Here is a 15,799-nt window from a genome sequence, read left to right as displayed (position 1 = left end):
AGTAAAGTACATCTGTTGACTTTTGAGATTAACTTGTATGGTTTGGAGTAGGCAAGGGTGAATTCAAAATGTCTTTTATATATCTGCTTTTGATTTTTAGAAAGTACACCATATCCATACCAGCATATTCTCAAAACAAAAAACCAAATTGGATTCAATTAATGTCACTTTTAGTATTTCTTAAAAACCTAAAACTGTATTGTAAGGCCATAAAAATTGTGTGTGTGTGTGTGTGTGTGTGTGTAAAAAGATAGTTACTTTCCTCTTTTTTTAAAAGATTTCCTTACTTTTATGTCTGATTTTATAACTTACATCCTGTTTTATGTGTGTCTTTGTTGTAAATTCCATTTTCTCAATTAAGTATTATTTAAAGAAATTGTTATATTAATATATAAAAAGTGCCTATTTGCAATTGTTAATATTGCCAGTAATACACAACAGCCACAATAAAGCCACAGACATCTTGTTACAAAACATGTTTTATGTTGACAAGCATTCAAAACTTTATATGTTACAGTTCTTGACATTTTAATTCCATGCACCTTCACTTCCCACCAAAATAGAACTTTATCAAAAAGATTGCCTAGGACTAGTGTTTGCAGTAAAATGCCCAATATCTGCTTTTCTAAGCTCTCTAAACTTACAAGTTAGTTTTTAAATGCTCTTTTGAGTGATGAGGTGTACATTTTCAGTCAGGTAGTCCAGCCCCCAGCCTCGTTGTCTGTCTGTCAGGGCATCCACCGACTGCAGCAGCTCAATATCACAGCTGTTACCTGAGGAAAAGAAATGCACCATAAAAACCTCAAATGAATCTCAGCCTCCATAGTCCATATCTAACAGGTATCCAAGTATCACTTCCTACAGTATCATAGTGCTGTTCATATTTTGGTTAATTTATAGGCCTACGGTTTATAATTAAGTACAGAAACACACTCAACCATGATTGTTCTTAACAGCACTCACCAAACAGGCTGTGTACTTGTTCATTAGGCACAAAAAAGGGAGGACCTGAAACACAAATACAGTCACAATTATCTGTTGTTGTGTATGACTCTCTATGCAGTGCCTGGTGTTTTATACACAATATGGACAGTTACCTGTATATAATTCAGGATTGTACAACAAAGTGTCCAAGAGGTATCTGCAGTCTTTGGCCATGAGAGATGTTATGAGAGCAGCATACCTGTGGTATTGTGAGAGAGAATATAGTAAGACAACATGGAGCATATGTATGGTTTTATTCCAAAATGTTAACAAACTGTGATATCTAATAAATGACCTGATGTTCATTTCTTAGAATGATTAAAATGATACATTACAATTGTGGAGGAAAGAGGATTTAATTTAATTTTAGGAAAGAGGATTTAATTTAATTTTAGGAAGATTATGTGTCGTGTATTTCAAATGATAAACTTTTTTTTTTTTAATAAAACATCTGCTATGTTGAGTCTAAACAAAGAATATCAAATCTCAATGGAGTGTTCAGTCTCATCTTACTTTTCTCTGTCTCTTGGGTTGATGGCCACTAGAGATCCTCTGTCCCAAATTGCCCCAAACTGACCATCAATGGAACTGTGAAATGGAAAAACAGAGTTTCTGGTAAACATTTACCTGTGCAAGTAATTAAACATCTTTAATAGGATAAAAAGATATACATTTTACTTACCTGGAGAAGTTATACAGGTCACATTGATATAGGGAGATATTTCTCTTTGAGCCCTGTGGAACAAAGACAATGTGGATTAACTGTTTTGTCCATATCTGTGTAAATAATGTTTTTCTTTAACTGTCTTTACCTGTCAGGGCAATGCTACTGTTCATACATGTGGGTCCCATCTAATTCCTGCATTAACTGGACCAAAACCTCCTGTATGCTTTTATTTTTGTCAAAGTTACATTATCGTTGTGTTGTAATGCAGTGCAGACTTTTGTCAATCTATCAGAATCAGAAATACTTTATTGATCCCAGAGGGGAAACTCTTTCTGCTCTTCGAACTCATTTCCCATGCAATGATAATGTAACTTTGACAACAATAAAAGAAGATATGATGTACAGCGTGATGACGTTTTAAGACAAGGGACTAGGATCCTCACAGGATGCTTTGCAGAGCTGTAATGAAGTCCATTCCTCCCTTACAATGTTTCATAGTAATACTGTTTTTCTTTAAACCTTTGAACCAAATTGATTAGTTAATTAAATGTATTTAATTATTAATTTATTCTCTTGACATTTGTTTTAGTTTTAACTAATGTAAGGCATACAGGATTTGTATATACATTTTATTTGTAAATACATTTGTGATACATAGGCTAAAACATGAAAAAACACTGGTATGGTCCTTTGTGTAGCTAGGCAGACAGAAATATGACAAAGCATTGTTTTTGTTCAATTGGCTGTTCATTTTTGATGAACGATCACAGTTAGCAGTACTCTGATAAATACATTGCTTTTCCTGTGATGGTTTCACAATAAAAGCCACCCCCCATGTTTCATCATTTGCATGCTTTTAATGTGAAGCTGTGGCAGTAGCAAACGTTTGGTTTGCATTAGCAGTAACTTAATACAGCTCTGATACGGCTGTAGAAGGGTGAACAGAAAACAGTGAGGCTGAATGCTGGATTCCATGCTGCATCATTTCCCGTGAATCCCTTGTGTGTATCTGAATCCAGCACAGGAATGGCGGACTCCGCCAATAACAATAAAAACGAATATACAGAGAGGTATATACAGAATGTAAATACATTAAACTGCTATTTTTGAAAATTGCCAACCATAAATAGTATAACTTTAAGGCTTAACAAATATGTACAATGCATTTGCTACACATAAAACATTTGCATAACTTGAATGTGTTTCAGTGGTCTTTTGAATAAATGTAAAGCATAGGTATGACATTCATCCAGATGTTATGAGTAAAAATATGAAAAGCAAGTTGATTCCTCACTGTTTACACACACATGTATAGTTCACTTACCTTGTAAACCTTTGCTCCAGGTATTGCAGGAACAGGCTCCACACTGTAGGTCATGCTGTTCTCCTCAAAGAACTGTTTTATAGCCTTTTCAGATATCTCCACCCCAACCACTGAATGGCCCATGTCTGCTAGCCTGGGATTCACACAGGAAGTAGAAAGAATTTAGGAGCACCCCATAATATAGGGTGTCCATACATTTTAATAGGAACTGTCATTTTTTAGCAGAAACGATAACTGAAAATGTCAACACCAAACTTGATCTTCCTTATTGGAAATAGTAGGCTTTTTCATACCACTTCATATCTACAGCTTTCCCACAGAGAGGGAAGAAGAAGCGAACTCCTGTCCGTCCGGCAACAACTTTATCAATATTGTTCTCCAGCATCCTGTCCAAAAAAACAAAACACTATTAATGGCAAAACATCAGACGTTCCTGCATATGCATTTTTAATAGTTAGGATTACATCATCACTCACTTTAAACTTCTTAACTCTATGAAAACACTTAAAAACATGTAATCTCTGAATGAGGCGCCGATGTTATGACTGAATTAGCCTAGTAGATAGTCTTTATGTGCCTTGTAAACAAGTAATTTGTATGGGATCACAGGAGCGATAATGCGCATTTACAGTCAACGTAATCTTGTTAAATCAAACATGCATTTTCAAGACTTTTGTTTTTCCTTTTTCACCCCAAGGAGGTAGATACAAGTGGGGCTTTTACTTGTGTACATGAGGCTGATGGAAGCCAGTTCTGTCCTCCTGCCAGCGTTCCTCCCATTCTCCGAGTGCCATGACCCGATCCGCCTGCAGTGCCAGCATGCTGGTTATGTTTGCCTGACCCCAACTACTGGGAGGATAACAAAGAGCAGAGAGAAAACAAATAATGGAGAAAATAGCATTCATATCAGTGTCTGGAGACACATGTGAAACAGCTGCACAGTGAATGTATGTGAGAGAGCTATGATGTGATTACAAAACCATGATTCTTATTTACCCAAGAGCATTTGACTCTATTGGTAAATAATTACAGAATAACCAGCTGTAGCCAGAACAGACGGCACTGAGGTTAAAGGTTGTGTACGTGTATACAGAGTATGCCCTTTAATGTGCACATACATTGCAAAAGTGGAAAATTGCAGCTTTTAGCCCGCATGATTTTTTATTCAGGAATAACTGATCCAGCTTCTTGAAATAAAAGCATTGTTTGTCACTTGAGTAACCAAACTCTGACGTCAGGGGGAAATGACGAAACTGCTTCCATAACATGAGAAGCCGTTTCTAATGTAAATAATTTAGATCTTACCAATAAATAATTAAATCAATTAAATATTTCAGACTATGACCAGAAGCAGTATATTTGTAATACATAACAATTTCTTAACAAAGTCCACGCTTACCTAGCAGCAGCCTGCCATAAAACCAAACATAGTACTTTTAAGAGAAAATCTGAATCCCGCATGTTTGCCAATTCACTTCTAACCAATTCTAACCAAGAGCGTACCTTTCCTGAATGAAGACTGCTAATATTTGTTCAGCAACACACCAGCGACAGCGTTGATCGTGCAACCGTTTCAATCTATCAATACGCGTCAATGCTAAGGAGATGTATTGGCCTGAGTTCAGTCTGTCAGGTTATACATTTGTCTCACTACTAGTGGTTGGTGTGACAACCGTGGCGAAAGTGGCAGGACGTTTAAGAAAGCATCGCCTGACAGGTGTAACCCGGGGATTAAAAGTAACCATCACCCGGTTTTACTTCTGGTTTGGGAGGAGCCTGATGCTGCATTCATTTACGTGGGAAATACCAGTATCCTCCTTAACAACATTACCTTAACTTTTAAATGGTTCCCTATGGGCCTAAATATGATTGTAAGCATACTGATCACCAGTAAAGAAAAAAACGTTCCCTACTGCTAAATAGGATAAATAACCATGTCTTTTATTTGCTATGTTCTTCACTGTGGGGACTACCAATGATCCGTGAAGGGGTTTTATGGGTTTCCGAGCCAAATTACTGGGCTAATTTGATTTCAGACTCTACAGAACAGTGCATTATCTTTTCCACACAAGGCTGTTGTTGTCACCACACATTGCCACTTGTTACCTTGGCTGCATTATTTAAATTTACTTGGTTAGTTAGCCTATAACTAGGCCTATATCTCTTCATATTAGGCTACTGGTAACATAATTCCTAGTCAAATCTTGTTAAAGATGCATAATGTGCTATAGACCTAAGAATCATCTAGTGTGAGTTATGATCATGTCCAAATTAAACTGGACTTCCAAACTAAATTCTGGAGGATAGTAACCTTGTTAGAGCTTGAGAGTTCATTCTTGAGCTTGGGAACAGTAGTGTTATTAAAAAGAAAATCTTAACTCAAGGTCCATTTACTGGATTTTATTTTTTTTGGGAGCTTTCCACCGCACCTCACGGTCTTCCTTGATAGGTATGGTTACCTTATGGGTAATGGTATCTCTGTTGTAGTGCTGTAATTTGAAACACTCAACAATGAATAGACTGATTGATAGTCAATTAGCAGAAAATTAATCATCAACTATTTTGATTATCGATTGAAGTTTTTTTTCCTAGAAAAAAATGCCAAACATTCATTGATTCCAGCCTGTTAAATGTGAAAGCTCTATTTTGACAATCTTATCCTTAGCTTTAATAATAATAATAACAATATTAGCCTAATAATAATAATGTATATATCCCTAATTTCAGTTGTCATTCAAAACGTTTTATTTATTTATTTTTATTTTTTACAATTATGGCATTTCGATTCTTAATACGTTTTTCCCCCTTTCCGTTTTCTGTAAAAACATGCTGAAACCACATTCAGACTGTGACAGCTGTCTAATCCTCAGAAAGCCTCTGCACTGTTGCTCAGTGATTAGTCTCGCTTGCCCAGCCTGCCTCTCTCCACACTTGATTCGGTTTAGCGCTGCGCTGGGGCCAGGAGACAGATCCAGAGATAAGATATTCTTCCAAAGCAAGACAAAGGAGTTGTCCCGACACAGAGCGGCGCAAGAGTCTCAGAAATGCCGGTTTCACTGTTGGAATAAGGCGCCCTGTCACTCTCAGCTCTGTTTCCCGTGATATTATCATGTTGTACGCCATTAAACGTGCAAAGGCATGGTAATTAGGCACTGATGTAGCATTTAGAAGACACTCGCTGCATCAACACAATATATAAAGTAGCCTAAGTATAAAAATACCGCTGCTAGTGGTGTATTTCAAAACAACCTACCATTCTTAACTTCTAATTGGCTCTTTGGGCCTCCCCATGCAGATACTTACTACAGGAAGCGCGTTTGTGTTTGTCTGTTGTCAAAACAATGAAGCCTATTACTTAATTGTACTTTAATTTTGAATAATAATGCGTTACATAGCCCACTGTCATCACTATCGGCCTATAGCCGACAACTCTTGTCTTACAGAATTCAACTGCTAAAACATCAAAATCCTCCTATGGTGTCCCTCATACGAAATCAGCATCATAATGGTGGCCCAGTGTTTACAGTGATGTAGGCTATTTGAAACCACACTTTCCACAAAGGTGACAAGATTGTTATCTGCATCCACAATAACCAGTAGACTACATATAAAGGAGCCTTGAGAAATGTGACGCCCCTCCATGTCGGTTTAATTCCTGTGCGTAATTTGGTGTTTCCAAAGCGCCCCATTTGCGCGGGGTCGCATCCAGATGTGTGTGTTTTTCTTTACGGTGAGACGAAGACGTCGAGGAGCCTCTGAACCAATCACTACCGCCCGGGGGCGGGTCGTGTGTGGACTGTTGTGGATATGGAAAATGGACAATTTAACACGCAAATTCATCATTCATATCCCGACTGGGAGACCTGCTTGCACGCTGAATTGACTCGCAAATGCCCGGCCGTGGTGTGAAAAGGAAAATTACCAGAGAGGGGAAGAGCGCGGTTCGTCACCCGGTAAGGGCGAGCTCTCTGTCGGGGAGAAGTCGGAGCGCAGCGGGGATTGTAGGCTACTGGGTGATTCCTGCTGTCTATGTTTAGAGGATGTGTTCATCATAGATGCATTTGAGTAATAACGTATAAACTGATGTTTCTGCTGAGATTACAGGTTACATTTTCTGTATTCAGAGTTAGAGAGCATCCCTCAATTGGCTCATATGGATCTTATTCTCTGGTCTAAAGGAATCAATCACCATTGCAAGCTCGTGCTTATAACAATACAACAAAACGCGTAATTGTGCCCTGACATATGGTAGCGGCACAGACTGCGATTGTACAATTAGGAATATGTTTCTGTGAGTGCGTTTTTCCACCTTTAGACAGCCTTAACCTACTGTCGGGTCCTGATGTATTGTTTGCACGGCGCTCAGCAGCGCACCTTTGTCACGCTGCTCAGATGTTGAGATTAGAATCACAAGTGTTGGAAGCAGCCCTCACGATCATACAAAGAAGCAAAACTAGAAGATCTTTTGTTATATTGTAGCTATTGTATAGAGATAAAATAATACCAGAAGGTCACTATAACCTAAACTCACTAAGTGCAACAGGGGCACTTTAGTTCACCACTTGATTAGCATGAGACTACCAGCATTTAGCGTATTTGACAGACGCAGCCTGTTTCAGTGGCTAAATCTGGGTGTTGGAGCAGCAGGCAGTGATGATGTGCGGTCCATGGTGCTCTTACTGAGAGAGGTGCATGCTGGATAATAAAGGAGAACCCGACATAACAGCGAGTGAGAAATCTGGGAAATCTGGAGGACAGACACGAGGGGGCGGCGGGACACTCCGCCTCAGATTATTTTTCCGGACGCACCCGGACGGTGCGTATGTTTGCGCCTTGTCAGTCTTGTAACTTACTCATATTGTAGGGCACGTAAATCGAGAGCGGGGTCGCCCCGTGAGGAGAAGTTGGTGTTTTGAGCCTATACAGCTGGTGTCATCGGCGTACTGAGCTGTAGCAGCGCCGCTAGAACAGGACGCTCAACAGTTCAGTGCGCAACTGTACTGATTCTGCTTCAGGGGGACTGGAGAGTCTGAGCCTCCCAGCTCAGAACTGGATGAACTGCTGCCACCTGGAACGGATCTCAGTATCATTCTGTGACAGGTAGGCTGAATAGGTGGCATGTTTTGACAGTGAGACTGCCGCGTGTTAGACTAAGTAGCGTTCAAATACAGTAGCTGTGTCACAGAGTGACTGATGCATGTATGGACTTAAAAGATTAATTGTAATTACAATGCTATTGTAGATGATTATGTTTTCTCTGGGTCCTTTCTAAGCTTTACGTCAACTATCTGAGCTTTGACAAAATCTTCAGCACACGTTTAGATCTTTTGGCAGATGATCTGCTTCTCCCACTGGACAGATGGGCTGTGGGTTGCACATTACTCTGCCACTATCCAAGAATATTAAATAATGTTGCCACTAGTTCTGCTGTCATACTGTTTCTGAGTGCAAAATAATGGGAAGTAACATCAGAATCATATTAATCTTAAAGTACACTGAATGTAAAGTCTTAATATGCTTTGCAGACATATTTACTGATGAATATAGTGGCAGAAGTGACAGTAAAGGCATTTGGGGAACAGTAGACTATGCATATCATACACTATGACATGACCTCCCTTTAAAGTCAGGCAGCCCAACAAAATTAGATTCAATTCTGAAAATATAAAGTATTTATTGAGAGCTGTAGGGAATTTCCATTTACTTGAATGCTATTTTGAAACACCTTAGTTTCACACTTAAAAGAAATACCCCACAGGGCTGTATCTTCTTAATGCAGTCCAAATAAAAATGCTTTGTTCTGGCTTCTGTTTGTCTTTGATGCTTCCCTTGCATTTAAGATACAGTGGCTAATAGCTGAGGAAAGAGCAGAAAATTACCTGCTTAGTACTAAGTGCTCCATGTATTAATGAATCCCAAAGAAACAAACAAGACTGTCCAAGTTCATTGCAGCAATTAATTACAACTCACTTTTTGATGAAAAAGACGGCGACTTCAATGAGCCCAAATAAAGAGCTGTCATTATCATGGATGCGCAGAAAAGGCCCTCTGGGGAGGGTGGATCCTGACGACAAGCTGTACAGGGATTTCATCTGATTTATGAAATGACTTTATTGTAATGGCAACCCCCTTGCCTTAATGGGATTTTGCATTCATGATGGTTCTGTAATACCCTCCCTGGTGATTAAGAGAAGTGCAAATCATGTCTTGTCGAAGCAGTGGCCAATAAAGACAAAATATTTATATTCCAGAGGTGGTGGGCATTTCCATAATCAAGGCATTCATTAGAGGGGTTGTGAATATCAGTGTGCAACCTTTAAAAGCTATTAACCCTGATGGGTCACTGTGCATAGTGATCACCTATTCCCATGCACTATTTTACTTTGCTTGTGTAAAAATATGTAATATTAATAACATTGGAGAGTAAAAGGATGGCATTAAAAATAAAAGAGGAACAGCTTTAAAATCAATTTATTTTCCTCACATAGATCCTTAATCTTTTCTGCAAAAAACTATTATACACTCTACTAATTAAACTCCGTCTGGAATGTTCCTTATGCCAGGGTCAGATCGTATATATCTTCCCTGCGTTGTCAAGGTCAGATTGTTTATAGGCCGTTCTGATCTGAGTTCTGCTATAGGAATGCCTCGAGGCCGAAGCTGCAGAGATAAGATGAGTTGCAGGTAGGATGCACTGTGAGCAGGACCAGTTAATAAGGCAGATGGATTTCATTACATGCCGTTTCTGCTGTGTTTCAGGTGCACAGCCAGGCACCCTGAACACAGAACAGTGCACTTGCTGTGTCAGTGTCCTCAGTAGGCGTTTCCACTCTATATGCTGGGAGCTGTGTGCCAGTGTTACCTATGATCTTGGTCTCTGTGTGATACAGCCTGATCCACACCTTTTCTGTCCGTTTTCTGGGACTGTAAACAGCTTTACTAAATTCAGAGTGCGAGCTTGAACCTCCTAATAACTGTTCCTACCCATGTTGTTCATTCTGTTAATTAGCCCTTGTGGCGTTGGAGTGCAGCATATTGTTGAGACATAATTAATCAACTCGGCTTGTAATTATGCTGGGTTTGGAATGTGAGCGCGGTTGGGAGGCTGGTTGCGTTGCAGGCCGTTCAGCTTGAGGTAAACATCTTATTAGCTGTGTCAGAGTCCCTCAGCCCACACGGCGCAAGTACGGTTTTATTAAGGTGGAGAAGAACGTCCTGTTATCCATATTATGAAAATAGCCTTGTAAAAGAACCAGCGCTTGATTAAGTTTATGGCCATTATGGTTCAGAGGTGGTCGAGCTAATGGAAAAATACTCCGGTAGCTGCGCGTAGACAGCAAGAGAGACAATTTTTTTTACAGTAAAAAGCCATTTGTTCAGCAAAGACCAAAATGCACATATGCGTGTGTGTGTGTGTGTGCTTATATTTGCATATGGTGTGTGGGAGTGTAAAGAGCACCTCAATTTCAAAGGGCAACTAGTAGGTGAGGACAGAAAATAGAACATGGATCACAAACTGGTTGTAAGCCTTTAATGCAGGTCAGTCAGGGGAGACAGCACGATTATTTTTCACCGCAGCAGGTTTTTCTTGGGCTCGCCACAGACTGGCTGGTACGACTACAGACAAACAGACAAACCTCACACACTCCGTGACTCCTGCTCAGGTTGTACACAGTCAGAAAGAGATAGAAATGCAACCCCACTATTATGCAGCCATTCACATTCACGACAATAAAAACAAACAGAGTTATTGAGCACATACACAAATTCCTGGCTAGACCAGCCCCTCTGGTCACTAAAACAGGTAGGTTTATTTTTTCCTAATATTTGCTTTTTTCTTGTGATATAGATCATTTTATATCTTCAGGCCCTTAAAGTTATTATCCTTAATATCTTCATGAAATCATACCCCATTTTTGATACTATTTCTATATAATAGATTTCTTTGTAAGTGGCGGAGTCCGCCATTACCACACTGGATTCAAGTAGCCTTCATATGCATGAGGGATTCACAGGAAACAATGCAGCATGTAATCCAGCGTAATTTTATCTCATTGATAACAGCTACATTATTTACTGTTCACTCTCTTTACACCGAATCAGAGTTGTATTCATTTACTGGTAATGCAAACCCAACAAACTACTTTCCAGATGGGTATGATGGGAAAAGGCAGATTATTGCATGACTTCTTTATTAAAACAATGTGAGTTTGTTTGGCTGCACTGTAAACAGATACACCAGTTAATCTTCTTTTGTATTTCTGACAATGTAGCAGCTCAATGTGTGTTTACTGCTTCCATAATTCTGGGACCTGTAGTATTAAAGTGCACTTGGTGTTACCATGGTAACCACTAGTGTTGCCAAATCAACCAGGACTGAAAGCTTAGGGATTACAACTTTAAACCATTCCCAAATATAACAATCTGAGAAGGAAAAACTACTCTTTGGTCAAACTGGCCTCCATTCGGTGACATATGAAACCTGTATTGAGGGGTCACAAGTAGACGGAGCTCCATTTTAAGGGGTCACAAGTGAAAAAGATTTGGAACCACTGCAATAACACAAACAACGTAGTGCGGCTATCTTGTGGTCCCCGGTCACGCTGTCACATCTCTCAGGCCCGTAATGACAGAGTCCGGGGTTTAATTTTAGCTCGACCGAGTGTTTCACCTCACCACAAGATTTGTGTTTTCTTCAGAACACTTTATTTTGCTGAACTAATATGTCGCCAGCTTTAGGTCAGCAAAAACACACATGCCAGATGTGTGTTTAAGTATAGTTTAGACACACAGGCACATACAGCCGCAAAAAGTCACTAAAAGTCACTAAAAGGCCTGCTGTCACTAAACACTGGCATTTGTACAGTGCAATCACCCAGTCAGTGTCAATGTATGGTAGGCTTCCATCAATCAGGTGGATTGTCTTTACAAGCTAACCATATCATTTGGGAAGGAATGGAAATCTCATTTTACCAGGCATTTGGCCCATCCAGTGTCAATTTACAACCTGCTCTATGTCACTATCCAAATCATTTCAGACATAATAATGCTGCTGCTGCTTCTCTTACAGTGGCAATGACTCCGCTACCCAGAGAATGACTGTTATGGTAGTGGATTTCATTTTGAGCGTTTACAGTGTCAGTTGTGCTTAGCAATGGTGCTGTGGCCAGAAAACAGCAAATTGAACAAATAAGGGAAAAGCCAATCTGTTCTCTAAAAGGCAGAAATCTCTTTATAAAAAATATCCCATTTGGTGGAAGAAAAACACAAATTGACAACTACTGAATTTTCTGCAGAAGGCCATCATCGGTGACATCCATTTCAGAGTATGTCAGTTTTCATTTTCTATCAAAGCCTGCATAACCACAGTTGAATAAGCTGCGGTGTAGACACAATTCAAGGGAGACAGATGGGAAGAAAAAAATCAATTCCATTTCCCTGAATGACTTAATAGTGTAGTTCTGTGGAAAACCGCAGCAGGTAGAAACAGTTGAAGGAAGTCCTGAGGCCTCAGTAGGAGAGTACCTCAAAACTGTAGCATTTTAGAGAGTTAAGGTAAGGTGAGCAAACAACTTGAGAGGTACTTTCATTGCAGTAAGGATATGGAACATTGTGAAGAAAAGCTGGTTTGTGCTGCTCTGATGTTACATGATCCATCTGACACTTTATATTAGCTGGTTTTAATGCAGTGTGCATTATTACATTTTCTTCACTTTGCAGTGTTGACACAATTTCATTGCTTACTCAGTACACTCTAAATGAACCTTCCTAGAAGTTTCTTTGCACTCAAGGCGAGTGAATGATCAAAGAACTGTTGGCATTGCAGAGTGTATTCCTCATGTTTGTGATTAAGTGTTTTGTGCCCCTTGCTTCATCCCACCTCCCCCAGCCCCTTTTTGAGGATGAAGCAGGAATAATTGAAAAAGGAAAGCCATGCAAAAATGGTATTGTTTCTACGTGAAACCCTCCAGTCAGCTTAGATAGGATAGGAAAAGGAGGTGAAAGGAGAGGAGAAAATAGAAGGAAGGAAGGCAGGACTAGTAGGAATTGAGGGAAGAAGGTGTAGATGGCAAACAAATGACGAGGGGTGGAACTGTAGGGCTCTGAATTCTGCTCTCACCTTTCCTTGAACCCTGTCCTTCCACCTTCAGGCCCCTCTATTCAATGAGCCTTGTGGCTTTTTCCAGTGCAAGTCACCCAACCATGATGATCCATCATTGATCCATGACAGAGAGACTTCTCTCACCACTTAAAGCCACTTACGTGTGTACGTGTTCATCCATACGTGTGTGTCTTCTTGCTGATTTGCAGCTCTAAGGATGTTGTCAGCCCCAGTCAGGTCCAGCCATGCCCCACTGGCTTACATTCGTCACTATTGCTCCTAGTTAGTGGCCACACACTTGCTGTTTGTCCTTGCACACAAAAGTAGGATGGTAGGGATGAACATAACAGTGTTCAACAGAGGCTTTGACACACCTAGAGCTGTCAGGCAGTAAGACGAGGGAATGTTTTTTTTTGTTGTTAGTTATTTAAATATGGGTAGTTTGATGCCCTAATATCCTGTAATATTATCTTTAATTATTATGTTTAATTAACATATTATCCTTCATCCTTCTCTAAACCTGTAATACCCCATTACCTCAGATATTTCTCCTCATATTGTAGTTTTGAAATCAGTTCAAATTTGAGCTTTGAGCTGGTATTATTTGATAAGTTAAACTGAATAAAGAGTGTCAAGTGAAGGCTTTTTTAAATAATCGTGTCTTACTGTGAAATGGCAGTTTAAGCATGGGAACGGAAACTCCTATTGTTGATCCAACAGTAATAGAGAGACCTCAGTGCACTTAAATCAATGTAAATATCCTCAGTAGACTGGTATTTTTGCAAAGCAATGGTTGTCCAATGGCATTAGATTAGATAAGGCAACGGAATAAATTATTCATGCCCATCATCATTACCATTATCATAATGATACCCTCCATCACTTTTCTATTACACCTTCTTGCCATCACTATCAATTATCCCCACAACCACAAATCACTGGGACAGAGCTCAAACAGATCTCTGCTTTGGTGGCAGGGGATGTAAAGCACGAAAAAAAATAAAGAAAGGAAAATCAATGCCTTAACTAAAGGAGCAAGTGAATTATTGATGAGGAGTATGTAATGGGATCCCAAGTGTCTATTTCTCCCCAACTTGGACTGCTTGCTGCCCAGGCTGCTACAGTTGTAGCCAGAGAAGTAGAAACAAGGAAGGTGCCAAAAACCATCCATGAACATCTCCACAGGCAGATTAGCTAACCTGAATTATATGGTGCAGTTTCGATGATACTACTGGCTGTGGTGTTCACACACTGTGCCCATGATGCTTCTGCTACAGTCAAGCTAGTCAAGTTCAATGTCTGTCACCTTTTCAAAAAATCAAAACAAAACATGTATTCGAAAGCCACCCACGTAGCCTAACCCTAAACACTGTAGAGTTAACGTTGCTCCATTCATTTGTGGTTCCTCCGCTGCCTCATGTGAGTAACAAGCTAACGTTACTATAAGGCAGTTGCATTTTATGAAGTCATCAAACAGTCCTACCTTTATTCATGATTTTTCCATCTATGGTTTCAAATCCAAAATGCTTCCTCACATTACTTCTCAAATGATTTGGTTTCAGGGTTATTCGTACAGCACAGCTCGCTATTTTTCTCCGCTTTGCATTAGCAAAGAGAACAACAATAAATCATAGTGACCCCCAGTTGGAGAGCACACAGACACAGCACAAAAAGTGACAGCCCTATTAAGTACATGCATGTAGTGCTGCAAGCTTTTCTTTGCTGATTAGTCTGTGTATTCTTTTTTGATTAACCTGGATTGCTATCGATTCATCAAACAAAAAGTGAAAATGACATGAAGGTAAAGGTGATAGATTTCTTGTTTTGTCCGACCAACAGTCGATAACGCAAATATATATCATTTGCAACCATTTAAACACAGAAAATCCTCATATTTGAGGAGCTGAAATGTCAAACTTCAATTCAACACAGTACACACTTTTTGTGTTTCCATACGCATACAGACACTGCCATTATACAAAGCTCTTAGCATATCTATAGACACACACCAATGTATATGTAACACAGGTAGAGCACAAATCTGTTGCTGCTGTGTCATAACTCTGCATTTTAACTTAGTTGTAGGTTTTAATTCTGATTTGTGGATTGAGAAAATTGTAGGAAGCTCAAGTTTACGAATCCCATTGAAAAACAGTTATAGTAGATAAACTGAGAATGCACGGTTGGTCAAGCTAAAACAACACTGTTTTTTCACATTTCTCCAAAGCTAAGGTTTTCACACATAAATCCTTATTCCTTCTATCCTTTGGAGGTGGAGAAATCAGAGGATGTATTGTTTACCCACATCACCGGTGTGCTGTTTGTTTTATTGCAAGCAGAGAAGGCAGGCATCACTTCTGCTTGGCTGGAGAAGAGGCAGAAATCGGGAATGTGAATGAGAGGTAGAGAGAGAGCGGCCAGGTGAGACCTGAAAGCTGCCTTTGTGTGGCAGCTGGCAGTATGAACACTGCCTTTCACTGTGAGGTGTTCTCCACACGCACACACACAAGTATACTGTACATGTTGGGGAATTATGGGGGATGTTTGGCAAAAATATGAGGCTGAAAAACCGTTGCAAGTTTGCAAATGTAACAAAAAAGCCTTCACTCAGTCTGTCCAAGGTGAACGGACGTTTCAGAACCATAAAGTTGCTCTGTTTTCCAGATGCTAAACGCTCTCTCATTTTCTCCTCCACTGCACCTCAACTGTATCTGACTCAGTT

At 39.7% G+C, this 15,799-nt stretch overlaps 2 protein-coding genes across 7 annotated transcripts in view; one reads left to right on the top strand and one right to left on the bottom strand.

Annotated features, from left to right (window-relative positions):
- Positions 1-461: 461 nt before the first annotated feature.
- Positions 462-4,651, bottom strand: LOC122863827 (probable thiopurine S-methyltransferase). 4 transcript variants are annotated; one of them, XM_044170605.1, is made up of 9 exons: positions 4,375-4,651; positions 3,699-3,824; positions 3,269-3,361; positions 2,976-3,108; positions 1,667-1,719; positions 1,498-1,572; positions 1,098-1,183; positions 964-1,008; positions 462-773 (listed from the first exon to the last, which is right to left on the bottom strand). In XM_044170605.1, exons 1-9 carry the CDS (start codon positions 4,434-4,436, stop codon positions 655-657), a joined length of 792 nt encoding a protein of 263 aa, XP_044026540.1. In that variant the 5' UTR covers positions 4,437-4,651; the 3' UTR covers positions 462-654. The 4 variants fall into 4 exon arrangements, with proteins under 4 accessions (XP_044026540.1, XP_044026541.1, XP_044026543.1 ...); XM_044170606.1 differs by having other exon boundaries at positions 3,699-3,821; XM_044170608.1 differs by having other exon boundaries at positions 4,479-4,647.
- Positions 4,652-6,674: 2,023 nt separating this feature from the next.
- Positions 6,675-15,799, top strand: part of LOC122863823 (exostosin-1c) — an 83,482-nt gene continuing 74,357 nt past the window's right edge. Inside the window, exons 1-2 of one of the 3 annotated variants that reach the window (XM_044170593.1) lie at positions 6,675-6,928; positions 7,991-8,075. The gene's annotated coding sequence lies outside the window, so the exon portion shown is untranslated. Of the gene's footprint in view, positions 6,929-6,986; positions 8,076-15,799 lie in introns of those variants that run through there. The other 2 variants (XM_044170592.1, XM_044170591.1) reach the window with 2 other exon arrangements.

The sequence above is a fragment of the Siniperca chuatsi genome, linkage group LG17 (assembly GCF_020085105.1).
Source record: "Siniperca chuatsi isolate FFG_IHB_CAS linkage group LG17, ASM2008510v1, whole genome shotgun sequence".
In the NCBI taxonomy this organism is placed as follows: domain Eukaryota; kingdom Metazoa; phylum Chordata; class Actinopteri; order Centrarchiformes; family Sinipercidae; genus Siniperca; species Siniperca chuatsi.
This window is presented reverse-complemented; position numbering and strand designations above follow the sequence as displayed.